This window comes from Aplidium turbinatum, chromosome 18, assembly GCF_918807975.1.
Source record: "Aplidium turbinatum chromosome 18, kaAplTurb1.1, whole genome shotgun sequence".
Taxonomy (NCBI): domain Eukaryota; kingdom Metazoa; phylum Chordata; class Ascidiacea; order Aplousobranchia; family Polyclinidae; genus Aplidium; species Aplidium turbinatum.
In genome coordinates this window covers 9,904,755-9,922,015 of record NC_137489.1, presented here as the reverse complement: position 1 = coordinate 9,922,015, position 17,261 = coordinate 9,904,755, and the positions used below count along the sequence as shown (strand labels likewise).

The following is a 17,261-nucleotide window of genomic DNA, read 5'->3' as shown; positions in this document are numbered from 1 at the left end:
AATGGACAAAGGATCGTCGCAGCATAGTAGCAGCTCGGGCAGAACTCCTCCATCAGTTTAATACTAGAGACCTTCAAAGATATTCACCTTAGGCTTTGAGATTATTACTAATTAGGTTTTGCATAAAATCCTACCTTTTTGTGAGTTTTAATTTTTCTTTAGTGTGAGTCCGAATTACGCATCTGACACAAAAAGTTCATTTTTATACAGCCAGAGCTGTAAGTTACATGAGCGGATCCTAGTTTCAATGCCTATCTTTTCAATTTATTAACATACTTCATGTAAACCAATCTTTTTTTAATATCACGGAACTTAATACTGTACAAATTCTTGCTACGCTCGACTGCTGAAAACATGTGTTTTTAGAAGTCTTGATGGCTAGTGTGGAGGCTACCCCGGTATGATTGCTTGCAGGAATTTTTATTCTCGGATCAAGAAAGCTTTGAGAGGTTAATCCTGACAGTTTCGTATATGTGTACTTGTGTAGCCTAGTGGCATTGCACTACTGACGCAGGCCCGATCATTCAGTTTGACAGAGTGAAGTTTCCGATTGTTGTCAGTGAATTATTCCATCGATTGGGTTCCGCTGAATGGAGAGTGGTCTTAAAATACGATGCTCAAGTGCACACTCCCGAGAGCGAGAACAATAACAAGTGCAGCTTGATCTCTGGCGTGTAACCAACCACTGATCTAATGGGACCGACTGGTAAGCGAAACGCACCACTTGCTGTTCCATAGTGAGTAATCAGTCTTGTGCTGATGCCAAGAAGGTCATCCCTTATAAAAACACGGCACTAAGTTTGAAAAACTTGATTCAACCATTTCAAACACCCCAGACGACATGACCCAATTTAGCAGTAAAATTATCTGTTGAAATAAAGTTTCCACACGCGGTAAACATTTCCATCATCCCTGATTTCCATCAGTTAATATGGTCATTTATAGTGCGGTGACAGAGTTCAAAGTGCTTTACTATCGCTTTCCGCAAAAAGCATCGTTTGGTTTGGAAAGTGCGAAATTTTCCAAAAGGTTTGCATGACTTGGATCTGTTTTACGACGGCAGTGTAGCTACAATAATGCTAAAGGAGTGAAGGTATATTTCAAGACACGTTGAAATGAATGGCGACATTTACTACAGCACAACATCCAAAAAGGCGCCAAGAAATCGCATTTTAATTCATGTTCACTATCATCCAACAGATTAAAACCAGGTATTGTAAAAATATTACAGAACTAAAATTGTTAACCGTAAAAACAAGATGCATCATTGGAAATACCTGAAGAAAACTCAGTAAATAACGCAGCAAAGTTGATATTGATTTCCTAATGACATATCAAAATTGTTGGCATTAATATTCCGTTACTGAAATTGATTTGGATTTTGTCATCACTGGGGGTATTTAATTTAGCCTACTAGAGCTCAACAGCTTGGCAGTTGAAAGGCATTACAAGCATGAACTACACATTATTGGAGCACTTTTATTGAAATTTCAATTAATAAAAATATTTCAGCAAGACAAACTACGTAGCAAAAGGTCAGAACGTTATGTGGGGAGTGATTCTGTTTTACAATGCTAAATGGCAATTGCGCTGCCAATGAATCAAATACATTTTCTTGATTGCCATTGCCAATGAATCAAATGTACATATTAAACATCGGATCAAAAACACAGAAACTTAAAAGGTTTGTTGCTGAACTTTGTCCAAATAGAGAATTAAACGATTTTCTGTCGTTTTTTTTTTACAACAAAAAAGAGAGTAGGTCTCTAAATAGACACAAGACAGCTGGCATGAAACAAAGTTCATGTAACAAGAGGATTTCGGTAAGTCGCTTTGATCTTACGGTAGGTATGCGAGGGTTGGTCAGCTAAAGGTCAGCATTGGGCTTCCCACACGATAACAATAACTTCAACAAATGCACATTCCGCAAGTTATCTTCGTTAAAACTGCTAAAAAAATTTACCTACAGTTAGTTGTTGAACTTGTTGTGTACATGGAAATGGTACACTTGCAAATATCCTGGTATAGAACGTGACAAAAGTGGAGTTCCTAACCGAGAGCTATCTTTTCGGATGTTCCTATTGCTCTAGTGCGGATGCTTTGCTATGAAGCTAGGTTTGCTTGGTTGACCTATTCACCCTATCGAATTGGCCGTTGAGAGATGACAGCAGTGCCTTAAGCTCCCTATAGAGTGGACGGGAATACCCTGGCGCCTACGCTTAGTGCTTCGGACCCTATACCTACCTGAAATAACAAAATAATGATGCTGCTGTAAGTGTAGGAAAAACTACGTGAAAATAAAAACCCTTTAAGGAATAGTCATAGATCGTTAAGCATCGCTTCATTCATGGATGTGCTGACGGGGTCGGGGGGTTCCATATTCCAGCGTGCCAACAGCTGTTGTGTAGTTATAGAACTTACCCGTGGCGTTGACCAGAAGCATTGTAACCGCTTCCCGTACACGAAGAATATATAGAATGATGATTTAGTACCACTACTTGGGTTCCATGCTACGCATGACTGTATGGTTCATGGATTAAAATCGTTGAAGATAAAAATATAGGGGTGATGTTAAGAATTTCAACGCTCATAAAACAATTTGATACACAACGTGAGATAACAAAAATAAAAATTTGAAAAGAATATTGAAATATAACAGTGAATGTTTTTTTAATATGGATTAAATACAGTATGTGTAAGTAGGTTTCATACATACATTAAGTAGTCGCTATAACAGGCTTGATGATGAAACCATTTTGACATTGTAATGTATTGCTGCTCTAAAATAGTAGCGTATTACTAAAGGAATGGACTAGTTGAGCAAATCTAATTGTTAAACACACAGTATTTCAGACTTACCTGACCAAAAGCGACATGTTTTTACCAATTGGAATATCCGCCATAACCGCTGTTCTCATAACCACCTCCATTTCCACCGCTTCCATATCCACCATAACCATTGCCGGCACCATAGCCATTGCCACCACCATAGCCACCTGTACAAAAGCAGTTTAGGTGAACTACATGCATAATGCACATTATCCTTCCTTTGGTGATGTAATAGTAGCGATCAACGAAAATAAATATAAGAAAAAAATCATTATCTTGTTTAAAGCTTATCCTAGTAGTTTTGCATACGTAGCAACAACAATTTGATTTTAAATAAGCTGGACCCTGAGACTGTGGTCGGCAGCATGAGGTTTTTGAAGGAATTTAATTATGACGAGGTACCCCATATTCAATATTCATTCTCTCGTCTGGGCTAAAACGAGAGAAGTTTCAAACGTACAGCTTTTCCTGTGTCATCCTAAGCCAATGCCACTGAAATAAACAAACGTGTCCACTGTCCAGTCTAATCTTTTACAAGAGTAGCTGAATAGCAAAAGTAGAGCTGGCGATAGTTGGTAATCTTTTGAGTACGAAGCACGAGAACAAAACATTATTTGCATGACAACAAGAGACCTCCGTATGGCCCATTGTCACGGTAGCCAGACTGGTTTCTCATTGGTCCATAATTTGATCCGCCACGTCCATAGTTTGACCCTCCGCGACCGTAAGTAGACCCTCCACGTCCGCCGTAGCCTTCATAGCCGCCACTGTAGTCATCGTAATCGCTGTAGCCATGAGAATCCCCTCCTGCGTTCATAAAGTTCGTTATCATCAAAGCAGCTGTGCTATTGGGGTGATGCTAATACGCACGTTCATAATTTTCGAGCACACAATGGTATCTTGCCAAAAAAAGGTACTTCAAAGCCGAATTGCATTGCAAAAAATCGTGATTTCCTGTACTAGAAAAACCAACTTCAACCGTTATGAGCAATTAAAAACGCAGAACTAACTCAAAAAAGCTGTAAGTCCATTACTTCTGTCTCATTGGTGACAGAAATCAGTCACATTGATCAACCGCAGTCAAATCCTTTTGTCGATTATAATATCTCAATTACCTGCATATCTATTGTCGCCACCACCATGTCCGTATCCTAAAAAGCACAATAACGAGTCAGTTTATCGCCGACACAGAGTGGTGGTTCAACAAGCGCAAATGATGGTTGGGTATGAGAATCTGTATTCTCTGCAAAAACTTAACACTGAAGTTTCAAAACAAAAACTTTAGATTGAAACTTTAATAACAGAAGAAAAAATGGTAGCCGCTTTAACATAACAACTTTTGTTAGAGCCAGTAAAGCTTTGAAGCAATCAGAAGACGTACAGGTAGAATAGCGTTTCAACCAATTAGAAGTTAGAGGTAGGCCTATAACAGAAAAAAAAAGCAAACAGTTCTGATAGAAAGTAACATAAGTAAATGTTCCGTCGTAGCCAGCGTGACATGAGAATTAAGGCAAGCGAATACATTTCGACGACATAGGTTCGATTCCCACCCCTGTCATTACTCTTTTTTCTTCTGTAACTACTAAACAAAGTTCAACTCTCTGGCTGAGTGCTAGAAGGGTCACAATTGGACGATAGCCACTTACACACGATCTGATTGGTTGACGGTGTCATTGGGTCTTACTGAAAATTGACATGTTAAAGCAGCTACAAGAAACAACACATACTTGCACCACCGCCACCTCGTCCCCCCCCGCCTCGCATGGAACCACCTCTGCCACCACCGCCGCCTACCACAAATTAAAGTTTGTTAGCTCTTCAGATGCGAAATACCCACAAAACAACCATGAAAGCAGTGTTTTAGGATATTATGCCACCTGCACTTTCAAGTTTGAGGGTCAGAAAATTAGATCAATGAAGACAGCATTCATGAATGTAATGTTTAACACACCGTAAGCACAACGAAGTTATTTTCAGCTATGATCATGCTTTTATTAGAATCAGCTATTATTAATATCTTTATCCTCAAACAAAATTAATAAATTTAAAAAATGGCAGGGTGTAAAGGCGATTGCGGCACTTGGAGGTGAATCCGGCCACACTCTGTAACGGGGACATCACCGGATTAAAACTGGACTACTACTACTACTAAAACTGCACTAGCAGAATTAATAAAAATGTTGAATACAAACCAAAAGACTTTCCACCTCTTCCGCCGTATCTTTGGCTTGACTTCATTTCAACTGCAATGAAGTGAAATTTAAAATTGTATGTACAATTGTACATGTACATTGTACAACTGCACAGCAAAAGGTAATTTTCTACACTGCTTTCTTGGCTAATGTTATACAGACCAACACAGCAATGCAGGACACAAGCAAACAGAGCAGTTTGCTGCTTGCGGAAATCAAGTTTTCAGAGGCTTTATAAGTTTGTCAAAAAACAACAAACTATCGAATCAAAGGATACAACATACCCTGAGTTTTCGCTTTTTCCATTTCCTGCTTCGAAAGAGCTTTCTTAACTTCACACCTCATTCCAGAAAATTCATGAACTCGTTTCGCTGACAAAATAATGACAAAAAATTACACCGGCTCGGACGCCACCACAATGCATCCAATATAATACACTTTTCTAGACATAGTGTCAAAATCAGACCAGAGTAAGGCAGCACCTTAATCATCTAGCGCAACAGTAAAGGCTACTTGACTGCGCCTAAATGTCATACTTCATGATAATCTGCTTAGTGTGGTGCGAAAAACCACCACTCAAATATATACAACTAAAAACTCTTGAAAAGTAACCTAAGTTTTATTACAAGATTGACAACACTAGCCCAGATGTTGCATCTTGTTTTCAATGTTCCTTTAAACTTACACACTAGTTTGTCAACTGTGTCGAAGTCGCTAAATGTGACAAAAGCAAAGCCACGAGGTTTGTTGTTGTCACGATCGTGTGGAATCTCACAGCTGTCAATGTCACCAAACGATTGGAAATATTCTAAAAAAGAGAGTGAATCATAATAGCAAATGAAAGATTTATATTATAAAAACTTACTCGCTCAAAGCTTTCTTAAACAACATCTTTTGGCCACGTTATGATGAAAGCAAAACAAAACACAGTGTTTTTTTTTGCGGAAAAGTCAAATAAAAACAAGAATGTGGAAAACAGAATCCTTGACCCTTTCTCGATAGTTTTAAGGATCACTTTCATGCTACAACCAAAACAACTTTTAATGCCGTCAAATCCCAGGCTAAATGGAAACTGTGCATGAACAGTTGAACACTTAAGCCAGGAACAGGCATGGCATGCGATAAAAAAAATTCAGCAAATTTTGGTTCTCGACAATGCCTTAAACTTTTTATATATATATAAATCTTTTCTAAAAATAAATTGCATGTATAGACTTAATCTGCTGAAAATTTCAAGGTGGTTGTCAGAATATGAGAAATTTGCACATAAAAGAATTTCCAACTTTGTCCAAATTAATTGTGTTTTTAGAAATTACATAAATAGCTTCTCTTAAAACAGGTGCTGTTTGGCTTAGGACTTTCTGCATACAAAAAGCCTAGCTTGAAAAGTGGTCGCACATCTTATAAATTATACGACATAGTTCAATTTTGAAGCATAACTTTATTCAGCACCACACATCCCCCATACAATTGAACTAACAAGCTTTATGTATACAGCAAAAATTGAAGTGTGACATGCAGCAATACCTCTTAGCCATTCTTCAGTACAATCCGGACTAATACCTCCAATGAACACCTTCTTAACTTGAACATGAGCACCTGGTTTCATAGATTCCTATAATAAGAAATGCCACATTAGGAACACAATGACAAAGAAGCCTATCAAGCACTTAGCAACAAAAGTACAACACAAGCCTCATATTGGCCTGAGAGTGCTTGTTCTATTAGTATTATTTAGTTAATGACTTTATTTTCTGATTTTATCTTCCTGATCATTTTTTTCATTAACGTTTATTTTCACTGGAGTTTTAAAGAAAGCTTTGTTGAAAAAATGACCATATACTTGAGATGATTTTGTTTTCTGATCTTATAATTTACTATCACTGCAGGTTTAAAAAAGAAAAAAAAAACGACAATATTTCTCATGAGTCATAATAACCATTCAGAAGTCGCTAAATAGAATAATAATAATAGGCTGCAAATACGAAACAGTAATTGCCAAAAATGAAAAAAAAATTACAATTTTCTAAGACATGCTTTGTTGACCAGTAAATAAAAATACAGTACTTCCACAAAATTTTTAACTTACTTCTCTGGAAACTGCTCTCTTTACATCAATTTGTCTCCCAAGAAGATTGTGTGGTCTCTTTGCCATGCAGGCATCGGCCTTGACATACAAGATGACAAATATTAAAATTTTGGACAATTAAAAACAAAGCACTAAAAAAAAGATATAGGATAGATGGATGGTCATTATACAAAACGTACGGTACATAAAACAGAAACAAAAAGTGTGCATCCAATGAGAAAGTGCGAAAGACTGTATATTAGATGCCAAATCATTTTCTTCACTTCAGTCCTGCAGGTCTCTCACCTAGGTTTCAGAGTTTATGGGGACACATTTTGTGACAGAATTTGCAAACTATAAACAATAAATATATATATATGGGTTTTATTTAAGTTCGATTAAATAGCAAACATAATTTCACATAAAAAAAATAACCTCCGTTTCACTCTCATATGTTACAAATCCAAATCCTTTAGAACGACCAGTTGAACCATCTTTAATAACCACACAATCAGTTATGTTGCCCCATTCAGAAAAGTAGTCATTCAGTATGTCATCGGTTGTCTCTAAGGAAATTCCTCCAATGAAGAGTTTTCTGCATTGTTCTTCTTCACTTCGGCCAGTATACTGAAAAAAAGTACAAATATTTGAATACAAACTAAGTATTTATAAATCGATTCTAACCTATGACGTGATGATATTTTTGAGAGAGCGAAGATTTGTACACCAGCCCCGTTTTTTGTTTTTTTTTAAGAAAATATTAATAAAGTGTACAACCGTACAGTACCATGTCTCACTGGAGTAAAAAATGATTTTTGGTAGGCACTACGTTTAACAATTATAAAATTTTGGGTGCAACCTAATTCATACCATGAACAATTCGTACCTTGAAAAGATCGAGAGAAAAAATTAAAAAAAGCTGAAGTCGCTGATCGGTTTCCGCAAACATTTTAAAAGGGTTAGGGTATAGGAGTATCAGGTAGCCTAGATGTATCCGCAAACAAACAAGCTGAAAAGATCCAGAGAAAAAAAATAGAACATCGTTGATCGCAGTTTTCGTTTTTCCGCAAACATTTAAAAATTTCCGGTGATGAAATGATCCTAAGCGTTTACCGAAGTTGCTGATCGCTGTTTCCGCAAAATTTTTAAAAGGGTTGGGTTAGGGTTGATTGGAGTTTTTGCAAACATTTTAAAAGGGTTAGGGTGTTTCCACAAACAAACAAACTGAAAAGATCAAAAGAAAAAAAATAGAATAAAGCCGAAGTCGCTGATCGCAGTTTCCATTTGTCCGCAGTTTCGGCAACATTTTAAAATTTCTGGTAATGAAATGATCCTGAGAGTTTGCCGAAGTTGCTGATCGCAGTTTCCGCAAACATTTTTAAAGGATTAGGGTTGATCGGAGTGTCCGCTAACATTTTAAAATTTCTGATGATGATCTTAAGAGTTTTTGTTTGTTTGCGGAAAATTTTAAAATGTTTGCAGAAACTGCAATCAGCAACTTCGGCTTTTTTTTATTTTGATCTTTTCAAGGTACGAACTGACGGTACGAATTGTTCATGGTACAAATTGTTCATGGTACGAATTAGGTTGCATCCTGAAATTTTCACTTCAGTGGGACTTTTAAAAGTCAAGCACTTCTTTAATAGCACATCCTGGTATTTGTTGCCAACAATACATACCGTAAACTTTCACAAAAATGATAATAATAATAACATTTATAATATATCAATAATACAAGCCATGTTGTTGGGCACTGTACATTAAGATGATGATACAGGAGCAATGCATGCATGCATGGAAATTTATGTGTTACAGAACTTCTTGTGTAATTAAATGGCAGTGGCTATTCAATCAACGCCGGTCTTTGAATCTGAACCACTATTTGACCGGTCATGACGTCACTATATAGGGCACTTCTTTCTTTTTCTCTTTCAAAGCAAAAGACGAGAATAGTGCGTATCATATAAGTTCTAAATTCGACAATTATGTTCAACTGATTCGGTGGCGCGTAGGAGACGTCTCGGACTGGTGTTCCAGAGGGAATGAGTTCGATACTACGCGGAAGCGTTTTTTTTTTAAATTTTTAACTAAATTTTGACCTAAAGTGACTCAATCGTTAGGCTGCTGCATTTTTGTGGTCAATTTTTAATTTGAGTAGCCTACAGCCCAATTTTTTATGTCTTTTCAACTATGAGTAATAAAGTTAGAGTTTTTCAATTTTCTTGAATTTGAGAATTTCTCTGGATAATTTTCTGTTTGTCATAAGCAGAGGTGGGCAGTAGCGCGCTACTTTTGCAGCGGCGCTACTTTTTTGGTAAAAGTAGCGGTAGCGGCGCTACTTTTTAGTTGGAGTAGCGGCGCTATTTTTTTCCAAAGTAGCGATAGCGAGAGAGGCGCTACTTTTGTTCAGTCGCACTCCCGCTACCCGCTACTTTTTAAATTAAATTGAAAAAAATGCTTGTTTTTTTTGCAATGCTGGCGTGGTGAAGCAGCTATATAATCGGCTTGGTTGCAAAGTTTCGGTCTTTTCTAGCTGACGTCAACTTCTTCGGCGAATATCTCCGTGTGATGAAGCCTATCTGCTAGGCTTTAGACATTCTCCAGGGCGAGTCCAAGGCATATTACGGAGTCTTGCTTCCAACTATCACAATTTGCGAGAAGAAGTTGACCGAGATCAGTGATCTTGTGACCTGTGAGGAGTTGAAAGTGAAAGTCCTTGAAGGGGTGAAGTAACGATTCAACAAGTGCTTCAACAACATGAAATGCGTTATGGCATCATGTCTTCATCCCTCCTTCAAGACGTCATGGCTACAATTTCTGCACTACGTTTCCACGGATGATGCTGACGCACTGCGAGAAAAAGTCAAGACAGATGTAATTCGACTGTTGCGGGAGACATCAAGCCAGGTTGATACCGAGAAGAGTGACACCAACATCAGTCATGACTCCGAGGATGTATTTTTTGGAGTGTTTGCTCCATCCCGTGAAACGTCGGTGCAGAAGGAAGCAGCAATTGTGGACGCCCTTTTTTCGGACAAGAGCAAGTCCTTGAGCTTTTCGAATACCGAGTTAAAACATTTGTTTATTAAATACAACACCCCCATTCCTTCCAGTGCTGCGGTGGAGAGACTTTTCTCTGTTGGAAAAGATGGGCTGGACTTATGGTCCAAAAAAGCGGGCAGGACTTGGTGACTCTCATTTTGAAATGCTCGTGTTTTTGAAAGTTGCATAACAATAAATTTCCCTTAGAATGTGTTTTCTATAACGACGTTAAAATGACAGCGTAAACGAATGATAACATTTGTTTTCAAGGTCATTTTTGTGTCACTAGGGACTTGAGTGTTTCCTAGTGTCATTTTAAGACAAAAGTAGCGGAAGAAGTAGCGGTAGCGCGCTACTTTGGCCCGAGTATCGGTAGCTGGTAGCGCGCGCTACTTTGGCCCAAGTAGCGGTAGCGCGCTACTTTAAAAGTAGCGGGTGCCCACCTCTGGTCATAAGAGGATGTGACCGTATTTGTCGAACGACGCACAAATGTAATGCGTATAAAACTCATAGTTGAAACGACATAAAAAATTGGGCTGTAGGCTACTCAAATTAAAAATTGACCACAAAAATGCAGCAGCCTAACGATTGAGTCACTTTGGGTCAAAATTTAGTTAAAAATTAAAAAAAAAAACCACTTCCGCGTAGTATTGAACTCATTCCCTCTGGAACACCAGTCCGAGACGTATCCTACGCTCCACCGTATCAGTTGACATAATTGTCGAATTTAGAACTTATATAGCCTACGCACTCTTCTCGTCTTTTGCTTTGAAAGAGAAAAAGAAAGAAGTGACGTCATGACCGGTCAAATAGTGTTTCAGATTCAAAGACCGGTGCCGGTTAAATAGCCACTGCCTAATTAAATACGGTAAGTGACTTGATAAGTGACAACATTCTGAATTTTTTGCAGATGCAAGATACCGTAGTATAGGCCTATAGAATGTAATTTAGCGATGAATTTGAAAAATTAAGCCAAATAAACTAAAGTTTTACAAACATCAACATCTATAAATTGTCTGATGAACATAAAAATTTGCTGAAATGGTTAGAAATAAAAACAACTGAACTGAAGCAAAAGATTTTTTCTTACTGGCATTGTAATTCGTAAACTCAGTGATGGTGCTGTAGTAAAAGTAGGATTGAGGAAGACTTTTCAGACAACACAGTTCCACAATTTAGAAAACAACTTCCGCTATCGATTGAAAGTTTAATCAATTCAATCAGCCTTGAAGTCTGACCTAAGTAGTAAGTAATCTATTACTTGACCAAAAAAAACTATGAAATACAAACACTGAGGCACTGACCAGTGACCACATCCACGAAGCAAGCAAGAACCACACAACACAAGGTACGCTTACACTGTGTAAGTTACACTGCACATTGACACAAAGTCACACAAAATCATAAACTTGCCAAATTCACACGTATTCCTGCATCGTTTTAAATTTTTCTACTCAATTTAAAGGGACCACGCAATTGTAATAAATTACAACGAGGGGAACTTTTATTGCGCTTTAAAGAAAGTTTTAAGAACGCAAAATCAAACAACAATGGCTTCAAAATCAAGTTTCGACCAAGTAAAATTTTACCAGCGCCTGGTAAAATCAATAACTTGGTGGCAAAAACAATTCAACACACCCAAACTTCAAATGATCAGTTTCGATGCCTTTGGTCTCCGTAGCCTACCTATGCCAGGTTTCTCAAAAGTATCCAAACCTAATTGATGTGCTAGCTAGAGCGAAAACATTTTGTCATTAAACTGTCCTCAATCACAATTTAATCAAACGCATTCTCAAAGTCCTTTCTGCAAACAAACCCGAAAAAGTTCGTTCGTGTGGCTCAACAAACGGAGAAAAGTGAACATTTGTGTTGTCAAATAATTTTAAAACTCGCAGCCAAACTGCCATTGAAACTATGGATCAATCGGTAAAAGTTAGAAACAAGCTCAAAGGCAGTGTTGTTGTGATAGTATTACATAGTGACAGTGTTGTACGCGTCATTGAAATAATTTGACGGCGTCAGCGTCAACGCGAATTGCCTAAAAACTTTACGGCGTAAAGGACTGCGTAAGCTCTTACAGAAATTGACGGCGTCAGCGTCAGCGCTAATTTCTAGCGCTATTTTTTGCCAGCGTCTCATAAAACAGAAATATTTCAACCAAGTTCAGGCTAACAATAGCTATAAATAAAGAGCAGGTATTATGTTTTGAGACTGTATTGTAATTAGCTGCTCAGCCTATTAGTTATTTCCTTGCAGAAAAACAAGCATATCAAAACGTTTGTCTGACAATCTGCTGTGTTTGGGACGCATATTCAGGGGCGCCGGAGCGATTTTTGACTGGATGGGCAGAAGTATGAAAAAAGGGCACTTTTGTTGCTGAAAGGCCAATTTCTTTTGTAAGTTTTTAAGATAAGATATAGCGATAATGCTCATCTATCAGCTCATTATCGAGTAATGATACAAGTGTCCGCTATACAAAGAACAATGGCACGGAAGGGCATCATGCTATTTTATAATGATGTAATATAACTTACTGTGATGGAGAATTTTGTGTCGTGAATATTATTTTGAGGCAAAAATAGAACATTATAATTAGGCTAAAAGCGAATAGCATAAATTGTTATATTGCAAAGTGTGCAGGAGTGCAGTAGCTTACATGACTTTAAAAGGGCACCATTACCCCCTCTTCCCTCCCCATCCACAGAAATTTGAGGGCAGGGAGGCATCCGCTCCCCCTGCTTCCGGCGCCCCTGCGCATATTGTCCTTTCCAAGTGAAAACATGCGTTCCACAGCAGCGCTGGTTAGTATTGGTGTGTTGTATTTCAAAAACAAGTTGAAAACGTTTAGTCGGAAATGTATTACTGTTCCAAGCGTGCTGTGATAGTTTAGCATGTATAAATCTTTTAACACTTTCACTGCCAAATGACTAGATATCTAGTCATTTGTGATGTAATTGTTCACCCCATGACATCATAATGCCCCAAAAATCCTAATGTGTTGCCAATCCTGGGGCCTGACAGGTTGATTCAATTTTAAACTAAAAAAAAACGTTTTTTAACCCATTTCCCCGTCAAATCTTTAAAAATTAAATAGAAATCAAAACACCAATCAGTGTGAAGCTTGAAATTCAGCAATAACTTCTAGGTCTGATCATAGATATCTTATATATAGATATGCAACTCAGTGGTGCGTACCGATGTTTGAAGGCTAACAGCGTAGCTATGGCTGTATGCATTGACTTCAAACTTGGCACAGCAAAACAATTTTATTTTTAATATATTTTTTTAGTTTTTGTTTAAATAAAACTTTCTTCGTTTTCAAGTTGACGTATGGATTGCTTGTGATGACGTCACATTCTCGTTCCGCATGGACTGCTTTATGGAGATTCTGGCGATTGAAAACAAATCACAGTCACAGAGGGTACCTCTAAATACCCTTTGTCAGGCATTGTAGGCATTGTCGGGCATTGTCAGGCATTGTCGAGCATTGTCGGCTTTTTGGGAGGTTGTGGAGCATTTTCAGGAGTTGTCGAACATTTTCAGGGGTTTCAGGTATTGTAGAATAGGCTAACTACTTTCAGGCATTGTTGGGAATTTCTAGGCATTGTGTAGGATTTCCAGGCATTGTCGATCATTATCAGTGGTTGACAGGCTTGTGAGGCATTGTCGAACATTTTCAGGCATTATCGAACATACTCAGGGGTTGTCGAGCATTTTCAGGGGTTTCAGGTATTGTAGAATAGGCTAACTACTTTCAGGCATTGTTGGGAATTTCCAGGCATTGTCTAGGATTTCCAGGCATTGTCAATCAATATCAGTGTTTGACAGGTTTGGTAGTCATTATGGAACATTTTCAGGCATTGTCGAAGATGTTCAGGAATTGTCGAGCATTTTCAGGGGTTGTCAGGCATTGTAGAGTAGCTACTTTCAGGCATTGTTGGGAATTTCTAAGCATTATCTAGGATTTGCAGGCATTGTCGATCAATATCAGTGTTTGACAGGTTTGGTAGTCATTATGGAACATTTTCAGGCATTGTCGAACATTTTCAGGGATTGTCGAGCATTTTCAGGGGTTGTCAGGCATTGTAGAGTAGCTACTTTCAGGCATTGTTGGGAATTTCCAGGCATTGTCTAGGATTTCCAGGCATTGTCGATCAATATCAGTGTTTGACAGGTTTGGTAGTCATTATGGAACATTTTCAGGCATTGTCGAACATGTTCAGGAATTGTCGAGCATTTTCAGGGGTTGTCAGGCATTGTAGAGTAGCTACTTTCAGGCATTGTTGGGAATTTCTAAGCATTGTCTAGGATTTCCAGGCATTGTTGATCATTATTAGTGGCTGACGGGTTTGTCAGGCATTGTCGAACATTTTCAGGGGTTGTCTAGCATTTTCAGGGGTAGTCAGGCATTCTAGATTAAGCTACTTTCAGGCATTGTTGGGCATTTCCTAGCATTGTCTAAGATTTCCAGGCATTGTCGATCATTATTGGTTTTTGACACGTTTGTCAGGCATTGTCGAACATTTTCATGCATTTTTATTCCCAGCTTTGCATGCGCAGCAGAATGATCCCTTTCTATTTTGCGTAGGTTGTAAACGTATTTACGGTATACACAAACACAGCAGCGTTTAAATGACCTGGCTATCATAAGTATCGACAATGCCTGACAAACCTGTCAAAACCTGGTAATGATCGACAACCCAAGAAAACGTTCGACAACGCCTAACAAACCTATCAACCACTGAATATGTTCGACAATGCCTGGAAATCCCAGACAATGCCTGAAGATGTCCGACAATCAGTGGCGTAGCTAGGGGGGGGAAAGGAGGGGAGGACCGCCCCGGGCGGCACGTCTGGGGGCGGCACTTTCAGACTACGATTCTAATCTGATAAAAAACGCATTTCATTTTCACACAGGGCCGGATTTAGCTAATGGGGGGCCCGGGCACTTTTAGATCAGGGGCCCCCGTGCAAAAAATTCTCCTACGGCGCGAAACACCCCCTCAACGTCTACAGTAGCATCAATCCAGCACTGCACAGCATTTTGCAGAAACCACAAAAGCTAATAGTAAAAAAATCACATTTTTTTCACGTAGGGGGGTCCTTTAAAAGTCGGGGGGTCCGGGATACCTGCACCCTCTGCCCCCCCCCCTAAATCCGGGCCTGTTTTCACATGCTTTTTCTTGAAGGGGCGGCAAAATCTAAATCCACCCCGGGCGGCACATTCCCTAGCTACGCCACTGCCGACAATGCCTGCCAGAAAGAATCTAAAGTACTTTATAATGCCTGAGAGCCCCTGACACCTAAAAATATTCGACAATTCTTGAAAATTTCCGACAATGACTGATAATGATTGACAAGCCTGTCAACCATTGATATTGATCGACAATGCCTGGAAATCCTAGACAATGCCTTGAAATTACCGACAATGCCTGAAAGTAGCTACTCTACAATGCCTGACAACCCCTGAAAATGCTCGACAACCCCTGAAAATGTTCGACAATTCCTGAAAATGTTCGACAATGCCTGAAAATGTTCCATAATGACTACCAAACCTGTCAACCACTGATATTGATCGACAATGCCTGGAAATTCCCAACAATGCCTGAAAGTAGCTACTCTACAATGCCTGACAACCCCTGAAAATCCTCGACAACCCCTGAAAATGTTTGACAATTATCGCTACCGTATATCTCACCCTAAAATCGTTCCGGCTCCCCTCTTTCTCAGGTTTGTAAACTGCCTACAACAAGCTTTAATGAGTCACTGGAAATAAGCTTAAATGATAGTTCCAACGATCATGAAACAGAAGTTGCATAACCTACGTGAAGAAAGATTATTGTCTTGATTTTTCATAGTAGGCTATTCTGTAAAAACTTGAAATATACGCCATCAAAAATATTCCAAAGAAGCTCAAAAGCCACCACTCGCCAAGCCCAAACCGTACAATAATAGCCTACCATAGATACGCTAGCCAAGCTGGCAACCTTGATTGTTGATTATGTCCATAAAGTCAGTCGAGCGTGACGATAATTCCACGATTGCTGAGTTGCATATCTATATGTAAGATATCTATGGTCTGATGCCAGAGCTATGATGCCAGGCTACTAGTATAAAGTTAGGCTACTAGTCAAAAAAAGTGTATTGATCAATGCACATAGGTCATGTAAAAGAGCTTACTTTTTATCTAGCAAGGTAATTGAAATATTCTATTATTTTAAGGTTTAGACTAATTTACCTATTCATTTAGGGTCACTAAACTGCTTACCGGTACTAGCTAGAAGTCCTGTAGGCTACCTAAACCTAGTAGCTAAAAAAATCCAAGCAAACATTTTCTTATGAACATAGGCCATGACCATGCTATGTCTGTCAACAAAATTTTTGAATGTAATGTAAAGGCTAACCAAACGTGGTAGCCTATAGGTTTCATCGAAAGGAAATATGTTTGCAACCGCCTAATTGGTTAAGTTAAACTTTGGTACAGTAGCCTAGCTACCAGCTAGCTAAACTTGTCATTTTTACATCGTTTCAACGTCGCCAGACGTTGAAATCGTGTAAAAAGGTAACTTTTGCTGACTAGGTATAGGTTGCAACTGAAAAACATTTACAAAAGCCATTCAATTTGTTCAAAGAACCGAATTAGCCTAGCAGTTCGTATTTAGCCTACATTGATTCAATGTTTGAATACGTTGAATCACTCAGTTGGCCTTTTGTTTTTCTTTACAGTGATTTCACGTCTGAACAGGTTGATTCAATGCAAAAAAAAAAACTGTTTAGCTGACTGGCGTGCTTGTAAATGCAATAGTCATTTCAACGATCAATTGCAACACCGATTTTGCTCCAAAATTACAAAGTGCGTTTCAATCGTTTGGCAACATATTTTTTCATTACTATGGTAACAAGAGGAGGAGGAAAACTTCTCCTATTTTTTCAAAACGCCGGCAGTGAAAGTGTTAATGAGGTCCACTGCACCAACATCGCTCTTTTTAGGGGCATAAAGCTCTTGAAATAAAGTATATTCAACGTCCGCGATGCCATTCATGGATTTTTCGCTTTGTGTCTCTGATCCCTCGTTCTCAATACATAGGTGATCACCATTTGGAGAACTTCTTCCGCATGTATTCCAGGGA

The 17,261-nt window shown here is 38.6% G+C and overlaps 1 protein-coding gene across 3 annotated transcripts; it reads right to left on the bottom strand.

Annotated features, from left to right (window-relative positions):
* Positions 1-1,110: 1,110 nt before the first annotated feature.
* Positions 1,111-11,390, bottom strand: LOC145787720 (heterogeneous nuclear ribonucleoprotein A1-like). Of its 3 annotated transcripts, none has more exons than XM_082599523.1 (12): positions 11,222-11,390; positions 7,525-7,716; positions 7,111-7,188; positions 6,549-6,636; positions 5,707-5,829; positions 5,306-5,392; positions 5,022-5,072; positions 4,557-4,619; positions 3,945-3,980; positions 3,463-3,636; positions 2,860-2,996; positions 1,111-2,244 (listed from the first exon to the last, which is right to left on the bottom strand). In XM_082599523.1, exons 1-11 carry the CDS (start codon positions 11,225-11,227, stop codon positions 2,881-2,883), a joined length of 1,014 nt encoding a protein of 337 aa, XP_082455649.1. In that variant the 5' UTR covers positions 11,228-11,390; the 3' UTR covers positions 1,111-2,244; positions 2,860-2,880. The 3 variants fall into 3 exon arrangements, with proteins under 3 accessions (XP_082455649.1, XP_082455650.1, XP_082455652.1); XM_082599524.1 differs by having other exon boundaries at positions 5,037-5,072; XM_082599526.1 differs by lacking the exon at positions 4,557-4,619.
* Positions 11,391-17,261: the final 5,871 nt, after the last annotated feature.